Source organism: Meleagris gallopavo, chromosome 6 (genome assembly GCF_905368555.1).
Source record: "Meleagris gallopavo chromosome 6, MGAL_WU_HG_1.1, whole genome shotgun sequence".
Lineage (NCBI taxonomy): Eukaryota > Metazoa > Chordata > Aves > Galliformes > Phasianidae > Meleagris > Meleagris gallopavo.
This window is the reverse complement of record NC_139409.1, coordinates 3456631-3474147: the sequence shown is the minus strand read 5'-3', so window position 1 is coordinate 3474147 and position 17517 is coordinate 3456631. Positions and strand designations below refer to the sequence as shown.

Genomic DNA, 17517 nt, shown 5'->3' with positions numbered 1-17517 from the left:
GCTATTCCAGCATATCCTGCAAGAGGGGTCCAGGAAGTTCTCTCAAGAACTTCTCAGAAACCAATGATGGATAATTAGAGCAAGGAGTTCTCTATCTTTGCAGTGTTACTAGCTGCAAATGATGTGCATGGATAAAGTGCATTTGAGGCTGTCTGCAGCTGCCCCATAGGCACTCATGGTGAGCTACAAATGCTGGAGCTCCTTGTGCTGCTCAGGGTATCTGGAGGCGGAAAACCAGCTGAGAGGTGTCCATGGAGCTCTGGGTGGAAGGAAGATATTGGTGCTGTCATGCCATGTCACATGTTCTGGCTGCAGGGTTAGGGACTTAGTATGGCTCCAACCCTTAAGAGCATGAAAATCTCAACTAGGTGGTAAGGGTTGTGTCATACTGCATTTCACTTTGAAGGAATTATGGAGTTTGTGTGGAAGGTGTTAACTATGTCTTATTTCCACTCAGCTGCTTTGCTGCCCAAAAGTAAAATACAATCTAAAGCAATGAGAGATAATCAGCTTTATAAGGAAAATTTGACCCAAAATATGCAGGGTTGTGCTTATGCTGGGGAGAGAAGAGACTGCATATATCAAAAGCAGGATGCTACAAAGGGTGTATGTTTGTGTTCTGTTAGGTCTGTATCAACATGTATATTTACATGCAAATTTATGCATAACAAAATAGGGCTTCTCTTTATTTATGTGTTCACCATAAGGTCAGTCTGACAATCTTCCTACTTTACAGGAATGTCCCCATGAGCAAAGATGCCATTTATTATTATTATTATTATTATTATTATTATTATTATTATTATTATATACTGTATTAGTATTCCCTGAGAGGCAGGTGTAGCTGCTTCCCTCATTGAAGATAGAGAAAAAAACTATTTAATGGGGTGAAAACTATTTGCTCTTGGTGTATCTTGGGAAATCAGCCTCCCTGCTTATCTGTCAAATGCTTTTGAAAGGAGCTAAAGACTACACCGGAGGAGACTGTAAAATGAAGTTAAGCCTACACCCACATGCAAGGAACTGGATAAAGGAGGTATTCACAAGGACTGGATATATTCTGTGGGCAAATCTCCCCATCCTTACTCTTAGGGTGCTAATGTCTGGATCTTCTTAAACAAACAAACAAAACAAAACAAAACAAAAAATAAATAATAAGCATTCTCCAGCCCTCTTGGTATGTAATTTCCAGCAATTATATGTGTTAAGCTGTGTTGTGTATCATCTGTCAGCAGCATACTGGTTATAGCAATGGATTACTGAGTGAGAAATAGAAAGTGATGCACAAGAGGCAGATGGCAGAACAAGGTCCTGAGAGATGTCCATACAGTCCGGGAGTGGTTTTCAGAGGATGCTTTAGGAAAAGATATAAAAACAGGTCAGAACACACCTAAACCCTCTCCTAAACCTCTGAGGCTTCCTGAGTTAAGTATTTCTGTGTATTTGGTAAACCTCAATGGCTCTCACCTCCAAGAAGTGGTCCAGTGGCCCTTTACACACACATAGATTGTGAGCTTCCACAGTATCACAGGTTTTCATGATTAAATTGCAAGAGCAAAGAATCATAGAATGGCCTGGGTTGAAAAGGACCACAATGTTCATCCAGTTCCAACCCACTGCTATGTGCAGGGTTACCAACCAGCAGACCAGGCTGCCCAGAGCCACATCCAGCCTGGCCTTGAATGCCTGCAGGGATGGGGCATCCACAACCTCCTTGGGCAACCTTCCTTTGTTTCGCTCTGAGCCCAATTTGTGCCAGTCTCACTTGATCCCACTAGATCTTAAACTATGGATAATATATCCCTAACTGCCTACAGATGAAACCCTTTTAGGACAGAGGCCTGGGACTGTCCACAGTGCTGCCATAATCATTTAGAGGGCGTCAGTGGTAGGGGAGAACTGGGGATACACAAAAGACACTACAGGAGGAACACAGGAGCAGCAGAAGAACAAATAAAGGGCATTTGCAGCCTTTTGGTGCTAAAGGTGGAGCTGACTGATAATGGAAAATGGAGGATGTAAGAAGAAACGTCTACAGACTGTATGAAATTTATTGGATATTTGGGTCAATGACTTTCATGGACCTCAAAGGCACACATGGCACGGTTTTCTTGCTTTAATCTGGCTGTTCTCATCTCTTTCAGGTTGAATTCACTCCTGATCAGATTGAAGGTGAGGAAGATGTGTTTCTTTTCTGTGCACAGTAAATACCATCACTGGGAGGCAAGTGCTGGGGTGAAAACAAGTGTGGGTATTAGAGCTCACCTGAGAGAAACTTGTGTTCATGGTTCTACCTCTGCCTCATCTCTCCTCCAAATCCTCCTTTGAGTTTGTCAAGGGAAAAGGGGGAAAGTCCTGCACTATGCAGATTAGGCATACATTTGGTCAAAGAAAACATCGTTTCCTCTGCCTCTGAAGCAAAAACAAAGAACCCACCCCTTCAAACCACAGTTCAAAAATATGCCTTTTACCTAAGAAAACCCACCAATAAAAAATCAATCCTTTCAAGAGAAAGTCTCCCAACCCTGCTTTTGAGAGCTTTTCCCTGTATTTAATCAGAATTTAATTTATTACAGTTTTGTGATATCTCTCCAGAAACCATCAAATAATGACAGCAATGATGGTTTTTCTTTCAAAGGAAAACATCAGCATTAGTTTTGGAACCTTTTGTCCCAGCCTAAGAAAACGATACTGAAACCTCACGTACAAAGTCTTGGGAACAGTATCTCCTGCAGCTGTCCACTGTTTCCTCAACTAATATCTGCTTTGTACTTAAAGGATAATTGATAGATGGAACTGAAAATCTGGCAGAGCTTTGCTTTGGTCACTAAACCTTTGGAAGATCTTGGTGAAGCCTAAGAAAAATTCATAAAATGAATTAATAAACAGATGAAAAAATCATAGGCCAAACAGTCGGAGTGATTCAGAGAGAAGGAAGGATTTTCTGAACTGGAATCAGATGCCATAATGCCTCAGAAATTGAGGCTTTGCTACAAACTTCCAGAATTACATTCAGATTTTCAAGCTGCCCTTCACAGCTCTAGTTTCTGTATTCTAACAGCAGGTCAAAAACAACTTGTGAATGGAGGCAACTGTCAGTTTCTAGGAGAGTGCCCCTTTTCTAGTCCCAAAGCTATGGGAGATCCACTGAAGAGGCTTAGTTCTGGGCCATGAATCTTAAAGCTATTCCAGAAGCACAAGACAGCTGAATCACTCATCAGTTAATGCCTTGTGGATTGGATAGCACCCCAATAGTTTATATGCATTGTTTCTGTGTTCCTAAAGAGAATAAGCTCTTGAGACCCTATCAGAGAATGGGAGAAGCACTATTTAAAAAAAAAAAGTAATAATAATAGTGAAAACAGCTTATCTGACTACCAGCCTGTTGCAATGGCTAGTAAAAAGCAAATCTGGAGCAACACCATGGCTGCCATAAAGGTACCAGGTCTGGAACAGATGTAGACCATATCTAGAAAGTGAATTTTCTCTCTTTACAGTAGCCTCTGCTGCCTTCTGGTGTATCTGTGCACACTGAGCAAATCTGGGGATCTGGGACTTGTGAACTAGGATATCCTCGTAGCATCAAAGGAAAAACCATGGGGCAGGAAGGAGATAACAATCTCTGTGAGAAAAGCTATGATACTTATATGTAAGGCACAGCAGGATAATGGAGAGTCATCTGTGGTTCTGTGGTTCTAGGAAAAACACTAAATGCACCTATCATTAATCTCACATCTGGTTCATCAGTTCTATCATGAATGGCTGGAAGGAGTGCCTAACAACCTGAATGTCACTTGGGGAGCGAGTAGAAAAGCTCTGCTTTACAGAATCACAGAATCATAGAATGGCTTGGGTTGGAAAGGATGTCACAGATCATCCAGTTCTAAACACGATGCCAGAGGCTGGTTGCCACTCATTAGATCAGGCTGTTCAACCCAGCTGTATCTCAAAGGATCCACAATTTCTCTGTGCAGCAATGCTGGCACCTTACCAACCTCTCAGTGAAAAATATTACTCTGACATCTAGTCTAAATCTCCCTTCTTTTAGGTTAAACTGCTCCCTCTTAATGCCTTTCCCACTGGCCTCTTCTTGATCTTTTTCTGCTCTCTCTCTCCTTCACTTGACCTTTCGAAGGTTCTTGGGTTCACAGATGAGCAGACAGACAGGCTTGTAGATACTCACTCCCAGCTAGAACTTAGAACTTAGATGCTTTAGGTGTAGAATTATAGAACCATAGAATCAGAAAATGGTTTAGGTTGGAAGAGACCTTAAAGATCACCCAGTCCCAACCCCAATGCCAAGGGCAGGGTTGTCATCCACTAGATCAAGCTGCCCAGGGCCCTATCCAGCCTGGCCTTGAATGCTTCCAATAATGGAGCACTATATCTGTGACTGGTCCATAAGTGTCCCTGGATTGCCCCTAGCATGCACTGTCCTCAGTACCAGTTGCACACATGAAAACCTTGCCAAGAAGCGTACTACAAGTTCAACAACGAGGACAGTTGGTGCTCCAGTGCTTGAGACTCTATTATTTGGTGTTAAAAACACAGGTCAGGAAACAAACAACACTTGACATAACTTAACAGCTGTTATACTGGCAGGACTTGAGAGCTGGGATTCATAGAAGCTCTCAGTCAACCTATTATCACTGACCCCAGCTGTCTTCCTGACAGCTGATTTTGTGTTGAGGTGATGGGGGAAAAGCAAAGCTTCTCAAAAATTTTCAAGCCATGTATTCCAGGATATTGTGATATTAACAATTCCCCTTGCTAAGGAAAAGCTGTTGCTGTAGCAGATTTACTTCCTCGCAGAGTCACTGTTATGGTAGCCCCCAAAATATTACTCCCAGAGGAGGAAGAATGTTCTATGGTTGAAGCCCTGTGTTATACATCCATCCTCACATGTCCTCCTGCCTACACTGCCAGCAAAATTCAGCGGTTGTGGCAATGTGTCATTATGAAATGGGATTCCTGGCCTATTCACAAACGAGAAGAATATGAGCTATCCAGCATGAGAAGATAGGTAGCAATTAGGCGTATGAAAATATAAACTGCTCCTGCCAGTGGTTTAATGTCTAGCAAGGGGACAAAGGAGACCATAGCCACGCTGGTTTCATTGCTTTGATGGAAACTTGCATTAAGCCAGCAAATGTAAAAGCAAATAATAACCAAAAAAAAAAAAAAAAAAAGCTTCTGTATGTTGACAGAATGGTGCTTCCAAACCCACAGGCCAATGCTCTGATCAGAGATGGTTACATCTGAATTTGAATTGAGAGAGATGTGAGTTGTTGGCGACTGATGGATTGTGGGCCTTTAGGAGGTGGTGAAAAGGGTACTCCAGAAAGAGGTCTCAGGGGCAAGGAGATAAGCAGCTCAGGGATGCAGCTTCTTTCCCATCCACCTTAGCTGCTGAGACCCCCCCCCCCAGGAAAGGACAGAACTTGGAATGGGGCTTTGACCCCCTTCTCCTGTCAGCAAGGAGTCCATGAAAATCCACTATTGCCCTCTGCTGGAGTGAGGGATGCTGATGGGATCTGGGCTTCAGCTGGTGACCGAGGTAAAGATTGAGAGAGGAGGGGAGGGAAAGTAAGGGAAAGCAAAGAGGAGAATGTAAAGAGGAAAACAGGAGTGTTAATTAGTTCAAAGTGAGAAAAAGGCATCACTGAAAGTACTGGATGAGGAAGGAAATGAGTAAGATAGGAATGGAATGATAGAAAAAAGGAAAAGGAAGGAGAAAGGAGGAGAGGAAAAACAGCAGCAGTGGAAGAAGAAAGGAGAAGGCGAAATAGTAAGAAAAAGTAAAGAATAAAGGAGGGGAGGAGGAGGGGGAACTCACTCTTTGGCCAGAAGAGGTGAGGATATGTTCACAAAGATGTGAGACAAGTGGAGGAAAGTTGGCTGCTCATGGGGAAGGGTTCTGCCTGGGGAAGCAGAGAGTTGTGAAGTCACTTGAGTGAGTGGTTTCATCTCCACATATGGGATCTGGTCTGGCCTCAGGAGATGACAGCATAGCAAATCTGACTCCTCCAGACAACTGGATCAACTGCTAGAAAATAGAAAAATCAACAAATTCTTTTAGATATGTCCATTGACACTGTTAAACATAACAACTGATTAATGATAAGGTTTTTCTCATGCACTCATCATCCCCCAGCACCAGGCTGTTGTGTGATTATTTCAGTGGGTTATCACAGCATATCTCATTACCTGCTACCGTAGATGATTTTCCATCTGTGGGCGGTAGGTGCTCTCTGAAAGTATAATGCTGAATACAACTTCCAGTTAGCTAATGAGCAGAATGGCTACTGAATTCCGTGCTGCCCTGAGCGTTCCTGCTGAGCAGGAAAAATCTCAAGGCCAACCATTCCTGTGAGGTTTTCCACACTTTCTGATGGTAGCTGAGCCAGAAATACCATAAGAAAAGCATTTGACCTCTTCAATTCCATCCCCTGATTGAACCAGGAAATGCGGCAGAGGAGAAACACAAACATTTCAGATAGCACCACTAACAATGAGATCATCAAATTTGTTCCCAGACTGCAAAATAAAATGGTCATGCTGAGTTAATTAGGGGGAAGGGCGGGGCTGGCTTTGACTGTATCCGAGGGAGCATGGCATGCATTTCTTTCTATCTTTTTGTCTCCCAGAATTTAAGGAAGCATTCTCACTTTTTGACCGTACTCCCAAATCGGAGATGAAGATCACATATGCACAATGTGGAGATGTCTTGAGGGCTTTGGGGCAGAATCCAACCCAGGCTGAGGTCATGAAGGTCCTTGGCAGACCCAAACAAGAAGGTTGGTGTCCTCCTCAATGTTCATTTTATTCTTGAAGAATTAGTGATGAAGTAGATGAGGTCTCCTTTTTTCTGATGGAAAGACTAATTATGAAACACTAAAGGGTACAAAACAGTCTCTGCAAATCTCTAGCAGAAAAGTAACCAAGGATGAAACCAATTTGAATATCAATATCATTGTCTCAAATTTAGGAGGCTGATTTAATGGCCACAAAAGTCAATACGTTTACAATGGAAGGATGTTACCTTTTAAAATTGCTTTGATGGCAGGCATTCACTTGGATTTACTAAAAGCTCAGACATTTGAAGTCAACAAAAGGACAGACTGAAAGAAAAGCCACAACTTATCCTACAAGAGTGCGTGTAATAACTGCAGTTATATCAGCCTTCAACAGGCACTGCGTACAGAATATTGTTCAAAACAAAGGAAATCTCATCTGGACAGCATATACAATTCAAAACAGGACTTTCCAGGTGACTTCTTGTCTCTTCCTTTTGCTGAGGTTAATGGAAACAGACCATTGGGCCCTCATTCAACAGATGTGATACCTTTTGATATGGCAAAGACACAGTGCTGGATGGAACAAGTAGTCCTAAGGGACTGTAATGTCGAGTGATGCTTTTGAAAGACAAAGAATCAGGAAAATGGGATGCACAACTCTCGTCCTGTCAGCCCCCTATTCACACTGAAGCGCCTCTCCCATTGTGGTTTTAGATAGCTCTGTGTTATAGGGTTCCAAGGCAAAACTGACTTCATATAAGGAACAGGCTTATTTTCTATTGCCTTCTGCTTAGTTTTGTATTTTTATTGCATCAGAAACTTTGGGATTGCAAGTGTGCTTGCTTTCCATGCTATTTGCATGTGACAGACACATGATATCTGATGCGGTATGTAGGTGATATCTGTCTATCTACTGGTCTATTAACAGCACACTTTTCTTTTTGATAGACCTCTTTTTCCAACTTTGACTATACATTCCTCTACCTGCACTTAACGTATTCCTGTATACTTCTTGCCTCTTTAATCAGGACTTACTGCCATGGTTCTACTCTCACCACCTCCCCTTGCTCCATGCCCCAGCACAAGCCCTCAGCACTCCCAGAATCCACTAAAACTTTCAGTTTTATCTGTGCCTTTGCAGACATGAACTCCAAGATGATTGACTTTGAGACCTTCCTGCCCATGCTCCAGCATATCGCCAAGACAAAAGACACGGGCACCTATGAAGACTTTGTGGAGGGTCTACGTGTGTTTGACAAGGAAGGAAATGGAACAGTGATGGGGGCTGAACTCCGCCACGTTTTGGCTACACTGGGTAAGGTGAACCTTTCCTTATACAGTTTCATCACTGAGGTCTTTCCCATGCAGATTGTATTAAGTCGGATGATTTTATGGAGAAAATGACCATGCAAGTCTTCTATCATCACATTGTCCTCAGATATAAAGACCAAAAAAAAAAAAAAAAAAAGCTTCTTACTAATGAAGCATAAGATCACTGACCTGCAACTCTAGCACTTTGTTTTTCTTCTTTCCTTCCCTTCCTTTCTTTCTTCCTTCATAGCTCTAGTGTTGCATTTCTCCTATAAATATTATGTTTGTATGAAAAACTGTCAAAAAAACCTGAAAACTCATCTATTCCTACAATATTTGCATACTTTTTTTTCTTCACCTCCAAGAAAAGTTCTAGGATGAAGTACTTTTTAATCAGTCATCTGCGTAACAGAATTGTCTCTAAAATGGAAAAGCTCTTTTTAAAGCAGGAATCAGTGTTTCTCTGTCCTCTCAAATCTTGACTTCAGAAGCTCAGTTTTTCACAAAGAGAGACAACATCAGCACAAGTAACATGTACTATTTTTTAAAAAAAGGATGAGCAATTACAAGGAAGATTTGATTTAGATTAAAGAATTCCAATCATGGGTTTTGAACTGTGATATTGATTAAAAATAAAATAAAAAATGAATATTCTTCCATTCTATGACACATCCATTTCTACTCGTGATTCAGGGAATAATAATCAAAAAAAGCAATGTTAGTTTTATTTGCATCATGGATACTAATGGATAAGATTGGGAACCAAACTCAGTGATGAAAAAGAAACTATTACTACTACCACCAAAAACTCCCAGCAAACAAAGGCAATACCAATGTCCTATCTAACCTTCCTCTGAACAATGTAAACAGTCTGGGTAGTTTTGTGAATTTTATTGAACTACAAAAAATTATTTTGAACTTACCCTTCTGTTTCCAGAAATTAAAAGTAATGTAGCAAAATATCTGATTTTCAAACAGTGATAGGATAGATTTCAATTTGAAGAGCAGTTCTGTTTCTTAATACTGGTCAAATTCTAGACACAACCAAGTATTCTATAAATTAGAACATTTTTTCTGTTTAATTTGTTGAATTTTCATCAGCTCATATCAGCTGAGGACTTGTTCCTATGTGTCAGAGATCAGTGATGTGTAAGTAGTACAACATAAGTAACAGGGCACATCCAATGTATTTTATTTTAACTTCTACAATTTCAGCTCATATCATCCTAAAATTTATCCCATATTTCTGGAAGACGTTTGATCTCATCCTAAAACCAGTGCCTAATACTACACTGGGGAGACCTACTGAATGGATTCATCTGTTTGTCCAGAATGAAGGCTTATGAGGACATATGACATAGATAATTACATAAACAGAATGGATCACTGGTTCAGTTCAGAGATCTCCAAAATGATATTGGAATCTCCCTGAACCTCAAAGCCATAGGCACACCAGAGAATGAAATTTCTGAGAGTTTGTCCAGTGAGGACTTGGTTAAGAATTGACTAAGACCTTCAAGATTTGGCACTTAGAGAAAGCTTATCCTTAAAAGAATGAACAGGATGCCATGTGGGTTTCCGTATTTATTCTGTCTCCTTTGTTTTCAGATCAATTTTTCTGTTTGCAAGGGTAAAACTAGCTTTCCTAGCAGTCAGCACCACAGGTTTGTGGAGGAGAAAATCTCTCCCTTTTCTCTCTTTCTCATTCTTGGGTTCTTTGAACTGTTCTTCATAAATTCTTAAGAATTGCTCAGCTAATTAAGTACTTCGCTTTCCACTCAGGTGAAAGGTTGACTGAAGAGGAAGTTGATAAGCTAATGGCTGGCCAGGAAGATGCCAATGGTTGTATCAACTATGAAGGTAGGTGTGACCACTCCATTCTGAGCAGCGGTCATGTACTTGAAGGCTTTCATGCAATTTTCCTGTGGAGGCTTAAATCCAAGGAAGATCTTACTCCCAAAAATCAGAATGTTATTTTCCAAATTTTAAACCAATCAAATTCACTTGACATAACCAATACAAGTAAACTTGTTTTACTCTTTATTTTTCCTACCTGAACCCATCTCTTTGTCCTCTAAAAACAAGATAAAGATCTCTTTTGAGAGTTCCTTACAGAAAATCACTAGATTTTCTTTCAAAAATCTTACAAAATATGTTTTCCTTAGGAACCTCTTTGGTCCCTTGACCTAAGAATTCTATAAGACTTTCCACAGACTTTCCAATTTATTCCACTGTTGCTAGACAGCCAGAAAAAAAGAGAATTGGCACTGAGTAAATGGACTACATTTCTCTCACACATCTTGCCAGCCTATATGCTTCAATCTTCAGTAAAACACAGTATTCTAGTAGACGGATATGCTATTGGACACACTTGAGTCCTGTTTTGAAGGTTAATTGGTGGCTGTTGTATTATTTTGGTGACTTAGCTGGTCTATAATCTTCACTGAATCTTTTATGAATATTTTGGTTGGTAGACTTCTTTGACTTACAAATGCTAGTGATCTGACCTCAGGGAAATCCTTCTTGTAAGGAGCCAATAAACAGAAATCTGTAGATTTAGACAACCCAAATGTCTTATGAACTTAAAGTAAACTCAGAGAAATTATTAGGAAGGAAAAAAATATTTTCTTGCTACAATGCATTTCTCCTTTCCGTTTCGAATTTCAGAATCATGAACACTTCTTGATGATGGATGATTTTTTTTAATGGAGAAAAATGAAACCTAAAGCCTTCTGTAAAACAAACAAACAAAAAACTCACAATAACTTGTATGTAATATAATATAATAATATTTTGGATTTGACACATTTTGTTTGTTTTTAAATCTGAATTCACCAGAGATATAGTCATGACACCTGACTAGGTGACCTGCTGTGGATCCTGGAGGTTTACCCCAGAGGTTCTTTCAGTGTCCTCTGCCTGAATACTACAGCACTGAAACCTTACAGAATAATGACCCTGAGTTTCTCATGGTTGTATACTTTGGAAAGGCAGTTTCATTTGGTAGCCAGGGGTAAAGGATTAAACAAGCTACAGACTTGACTAATATTTGTGTTCATTTCCACTGGCTAGCCAGACTCCTGACTACCTGGCACTGTAATATATATTATCTTAAGGATTTACAACGCATTTAGCACTAGGGTATCTGGAATCTCATTTACAAAGTGATGTAGCATTCATTACATCAGAGGAAGCAAGAGGAATTAATTTAAATAACAGTTAAGATGAAATATATGGGACTTTACTAAGTTTAATGTAGGAGAATTGATAAGTGATCCTGCTTTTTTCTCTTCTTTTCAGCTTTTGTGAAACATATCATGGCTAACTGAACACCAGGTAAGTCTCTTCTGTCCTCTTAGAATATCTTATTATTTTGGTTAGGACATCTGAGATAGGCATGGCTTAGGAAATACATACATAGGCTTGGGGAATGTGAAAGTGATTAATTCAGGACAGTATTTTCAGCATGTAGTATAAGGAATTAGATCAAGAATAAGGTAAAATTTTTCTTCATCCTATCAAATGCACAACAAATCAGCACAACTTTTTGGTGTATCTTGTTTGGTGAATTGCCTGCTGACATCTAAAATCCTAAAAGCATTTGAGTTCCAAAGAAGTCATTCTTTTATGATGAACTGGAAACTTCAAATGGTTTAGATTTTTGATGTCCACTTCCAAGGCTCTGCTCCTAAACTTCTCCCAAGAGTCAATGAGAAAGAACTGAGTTCACTAGAGAAAAAGTGGACAAAAAAATACAAGTAGATAAGGACTAATGTGTACCTCTTTCTGAGCATACATTTGGAAGATAACTATTGGACTTCCATAAACCTGGCTCCCAGATTCTCCTGGCAAATTGATTGGTTTTCCAGGAAAAGAGCTTTGTCCAGCAGATCTTCTGACTTTATTCAGTGATGCTCTCCAAACTGCAGTGCCTTTTAGGGAATCTCAGTCTCGCCATTGCAAATGAGTTGAACTTCATTTCCAGTATTGCTTCATCATCTTTTTTTTTTTTAGTATTCCTGTAAAATGTGCCAGCTGGTTAGAACTGGCATTTGCCACTATTTACCTTGGTTCAGCTCTTGAGGAATGTCTGACCTGATAGTTAACCGACTCTATCTATTTTGCAAAGTATCTGATAGATTGGGAAAGGCAGTGGCTTCCTTCAGATTCGTTCTGGGTTATTTTTCTTCTTTTTTGGTTTATTTTTCTACTCAGTCCTGACCAGGCCTGGCTTTGTTTTATTTTTGGGGCTGACATTATCCCAGCCCACTGAGACTTGTCTGCCATGTGGTGACTTTTCATTATGCACACTGGCACTCAGGGGAGTGAATTAAGTAGGAGTCAAATCCAGGACTTTGGGACTTCTATTCCAAAATATGATTGACCAAAATGTAAATTGTCTTAAAAGCTGACCACTTTTTCTTATTGTGGTCCATTTGCCTTACTTGCAGGCATTTATCTTCTCCGAACATGCACAGATTTTTCCATCACTGGCTCCTAGTTTTGAATTCCAAACATCTGGACTGGGCCCATATTGGGTATTCCTACAGTTAGCATTATCCACGCTTGTTGTTTAGAGATGTTTTCAATCCTTATTCCTTCCCTAATTCCACTGCCATGGGAAATTCCCATTCTGTTGCCTGAAGTCCTTCTAATCACCTAAGACAGGGTTAGCCACTGAAGAAGACAAGTGTTGGTAAGCTGTAAAGCTGGCAAGAGGCTGGGACCTGCAACACAGGGGACAACACATGTTTCTTGACTTACGATGGGTTTGGAAAGGGAGCTGAGAGCTCCCTGTCTCACAGAGAACCAATTGATTTGCCAATAATGGGTGTCTTTCAGGGGTGGCGTCTTCAATTTCTTGCAGTGTTGCTGTTGGCATGTTTAGGGGAAAACAACTGCAGTCTTTACTCTTGAAAGGCTGGTGGACCTTTGCTATAAAGCATATAACAAACAAATTCCCAAACACTGGACTTGAACTCAATGGGAATCTGGATCACATTCCAAAAATAAAGTCGTGTCTCATGTTTCTAGGCCATTTCCACATACTAGTGGAAGGCTAGATCTGTATCCTAATATAGGAACTGAATTATGTCTTTCCATTTTTTTTTCTGACCATAGCAATTGTGACAACACAATTTACTTCTGCACAATCAGCAAAAGTACCCTAGTTTAAACATGTAATCTCAAGTAGCGGAGTAGTACAGCTGTAGGGACAGTCGACATTATGTTCACAGGGGCTCAGTTCAGTGTCCCACACAGAAGATCTTGGTGGTTCTTGAGATGTTCCTAGTGTCTCAAATGCAGTCTCACAGATACGACACAGAGATACGATAGCAGCCCTGTGTCTGAGGTACTCAGGAATATCTCAAGTGTCTTTAGCTGCCAGTGTGTAGGAAGTGGATTTTATCCATGGCTTGAACTTGTGTGACCAGAAGAGAAATGCTATAGTGCATCAGTGTTTGGCTGACATAATATTCCTTGGCTCTCATCAGATTAAGATGCTCACATGAAAGTTAGGTATCTCAGTTTCCAAATGTAAAGGAGATCAAGTCAGATGGAGCATGCAAAGTGATTCATTTCACTCAAAGGGACATAGATACAGAGTCCAACTGCCAGTGCAGAGGAGGAAAAATCTCCATGAACACCATATTTGCTGTCTGCAGAGGGATGTTCTCAAGAGAAGGAGAAGCAGTGGCTAAACAACTGGAGATTTTATTTTATTTTTTGTAAAGCTAGGCCTTTATCCTAGCCTTATATATGGCATGGCTCTGTCACCTTTCTGTATTGCTGCTTACCACGTTTTATCCACCATTTGTATGTTAAGTGTAAGATTTCAGGGTTGAGATGGAATCTAAGGATTTTTTTTGTCTTGCATGAAATCTGATGTCAATTGGGATCTTCATAGGGCCTCACTGCCCCTAAGATGAGTATGCTATTTGGATAACTGAGGTTGATTCTTGATGGTGTTGTTTATTTCTGCCTTATTCCTCTAATGCTCAAAAATTATTTTTAGGACAAGACAGGCGTGGAGAAGCCCGGATTCTGGCCTTGGATTTTGATTTATTGGAATGTCCTCTCATTTTTCAGTCCAGATTCCTACTTCAAAGCTATAAAATGTATTGTCCCTGAAGTTATTTGGATAAATGCTTGTTTGTTTTGTCTTGTTTCCTCATGGGAAGAAAAAAGGAAATTGAACAAACAGAACCAGAACCATGAATACCTTATTGCATACAATGCAATAAGAGAAAAGAAACTAAGCCAATTGCATAAATCTCATGTGTGCAAGGAATATTCTTAGTCTTGGATGAAAAACAGCAAAAATAGAATTCTCAGCAATCAGCAACAAATGCAAAATTTTTTTATATGTTTCTCAGCTTTGGAAAACACTATCTTTAACATTAAGGTGTAAAGGATGAACAACACAAAATTAAAGTGTGTGCTGTATTGCTAGAATGCATCCCTTCTCTCTGTTCTCCACAAGGATATGTTCCCATTAACAGTCTAGTCTATGAAACAAATGTTTTTCCCAATGAAAACTTGAAATTGTTCCATTGTGCATTTCTTGGTCCTGTTTTTCTTACAGTAAAACATGGGATTCATTGTCTCTTGGGTTCATCATTTCTGTGCCTGTGTAAGTGAAGGGGAGATGGGAAATAAAAGCTTTCCCTTAGTATTGGCTAAGGAAAGCTGACAAGGATGAACAAGCACACATTAAGCTGCCTCATTTTCTGAGGAAAAATTGTTTGACAAGAAAAAAGGTCATTCAAGCACTACATCCTTTAGAGGGGAAAAAGAAAACAGAAGCTGATACAGCTCATTAGGTAATACAAAAAGAAATCTAAATGAACAGTACTTCATTTAAGCAAGAGATATCGTGGGGGAAAAAAAAAAAAAGACAACTTGGAAACTTAGTGGAGAAAGGATTTTCATTGGAACACTGTTATACCAGAGCACTTGTATTCTGTAGATTGATATTATGGTGATGTTATACTGCTTAGAAATGACAGCATTGTTCATGTCTATGAAGAAGAGCTGTTATGAATGAGAGAACGCAGAACTACACCAATATACCAGCTGCAACAAATTGAGTAATCACAAGAGAAAATAATCAGTTATAGAAATAATGTAAGCTGATAGCAGTAACAATTAAATTCTAAAGGAAATTTAGGAAGATAATGGAGATAGAGGAAAACAAAGATATTAATAAGTGTAAAAACATCTCATTCCAGCCTGGCTTAACTGTGCATGAAGATGCAAGAAAAATAACACCATTGTGAACGACTGATTGTGGAGAATCTAACTGTGGAGCATTAGTCATGAACAGAGAAATGCACTGAACAGGCCACTCATGAGAGTAGTAACTAGATCTGCACTAGTGTGTAGAAATCAGACATCAGAGATAGCCACCACCAATGCGCCATCTCCTCAAGGCAGCCCTTTGGGGTCATCCCCTTCTTTTCTCACTGTTGGCTCCTGGGAGTTCCTAAGTCCAAGTCTGTCCTTGGGCAAACACTATTTCAAAAGCACATTGCCTTTACTCTCATAGTAGACCCTAATGATAGCTTAATTTGGTTTTAAATTAAAGGAATACAGCAGTTGAAATATATAAATCTGCCTTTCCTGCTGGTGTATCACCTGGAAATGTCTCCCACCTCCTGCAAGGGATATATCCAGTCTGAAAAACTTGAGCTCTGTGACTTGTGTGCTGAACAGCATTATGAGAGCTTAGTGAAAACACTCTGCTAGCAGGTACCATCATAAATTTATTGGCTCGATATGACTTTCTCCTCTCGTTTCTCCATACTTTGTTTTACAGTCACTAAAACTCAACATCAAGCTGGGCTATTTTCATTAGGCAGAGTCCCACATCACCTATTCCAGGCCCAGACCTGTGAAAAGGTGTCAATGTCAAAACATGGGTGTTTGTTCTGAATTCTCTACAGAGAGATGAAATTACTACATTAAGTGCAGTTCAGGTGTGATAGAAATCCTAATTTCTCCTGTGAGCCATCAGCTGCTTTATTTCTCATCTACTAAACACAATGCAACCACCTTTCCTGCCTCTCAGACTCCAGGAAACAGTCATCTTGAGGTACTACACTGAAACCTTGCAGAATGTTTCACCTTACACTCCCAAAATAACATCTGTTCACATCCACGGGTGCAAGTGAGCTTTTTGTCAGGGCAAAGGGGTGACTTTCATCCATACAAGTGACAATACTCGCAGAGTTGGTGCGTCTGTCTGTCCCGTGCTTGTGTTGTATTCAGTGGTTATCTTAGCAGCATAGGTGTATCTTTACTGCAAGGTTTACACGTTAATAGATAATATTGCTTTGTGTTGATCCACATGGTCGCATGAATCCAGCTGCTGGGAGTATAGGAGGCTCACAGGTATTCCAGGAAGACTTCAAGGGCTGGTAGTGTTGAAAACGGGTGAACAAATCCTGTCATGGATCAACAGGAGGGGCAAAGATCATCAAGCTAAGCATCCATTTGAGTTAAAGTGCACCATGAAAGCACACAAGGGAAGAGAACTGCCAAAGTGCAGCACTGGAGGCAAGCAAGGCTTACTAGCAGCAGCACAGAGTAAAATAACAGCTGACGTTTCACCCCAAGAGCATTGGCAGGGCTCCTCATGGAAGGATACACAGGTCAGCCCAAGGTGCATAAGCAAAGCTGTGTGTGGGCGAAGGCTGGAGCAGTGCCTATTGCCTTCTGTGTCTCAGGACACGCTATCACTGGATTTTGTTTTCAGAAGTATGAGATTCACACACAAACTAACCGGAATAAATTAAGCAATTTTTCTTTCCCCTTGCCTTCTACTTCTCTCCTCAACCCCTAACCCTGAATTAAGAAAAAAAACCTATCCAGAGAATTTAAAAAAAAAAAAAAAATGTGGCCAGGAGACATGCCAAGTTTCTTGAAGATCTTTTTATAGCAATAGCATCTGGCTCTTTGGGAGTCTCCGTAGGGAGTTCTGCTGGTGACTTTACATCTGCTGTGGTTAAGCTGCTAATGGACTGGCTGTCTGGGCTGCTCCCTGCTCCACTGATTTCTTAGTACCATGCTTTGGCTATTTGAGGAGCTTGAGCCTATTGACTTCTTGCCAGAATTACATCGTACATTCCTGCAGCAACTTGCATTGCAACACCCAGCTCATGCAGAAGGGGTTTCAGGTGGAGTAAGGATATTGGCTGGCATTTCATCACTCTCTCCTTGAACTCACCCAAGCCTGGATCAGAGCACTGTATGAAGCGTGGGGGTTTTTGATCCAGAAGCCAAAGAGAAAGCAAATCCTGTAATACTTTTTCAGTGATGCTAACAAGCAAATAAACAAATTAATGCATCAGAAGTTTTATTTGGGAACTCAATCAAAAATACTTTGCCCTCTAGCGATGTGATGCAG

General features: G+C 40.3%; 1 protein-coding gene across 1 annotated transcript in view; it reads left to right on the top strand.

Annotated features, from left to right (window-relative positions):
• The window catches only part of MYL3 (myosin light chain 3), a 35162-nt gene extending 20447 nt beyond the window's left edge, over window positions 1-14715 (top strand). The window contains exons 2-7 of the mRNA XM_003206911.4: window positions 2145-2172; window positions 6648-6797; window positions 7939-8112; window positions 9891-9968; window positions 11409-11444; window positions 14125-14715. Of these exons, the coding sequence (XP_003206959.1) occupies window positions 2145-2172; window positions 6648-6797; window positions 7939-8112; window positions 9891-9968; window positions 11409-11437 (459 nt within the window). The 3' untranslated portion in view covers window positions 11438-11444; window positions 14125-14715. The remainder of the gene's footprint in view (window positions 1-2144; window positions 2173-6647; window positions 6798-7938; window positions 8113-9890; window positions 9969-11408; window positions 11445-14124) is intronic.
• Window positions 14716-17517: the final 2802 nt, after the last annotated feature.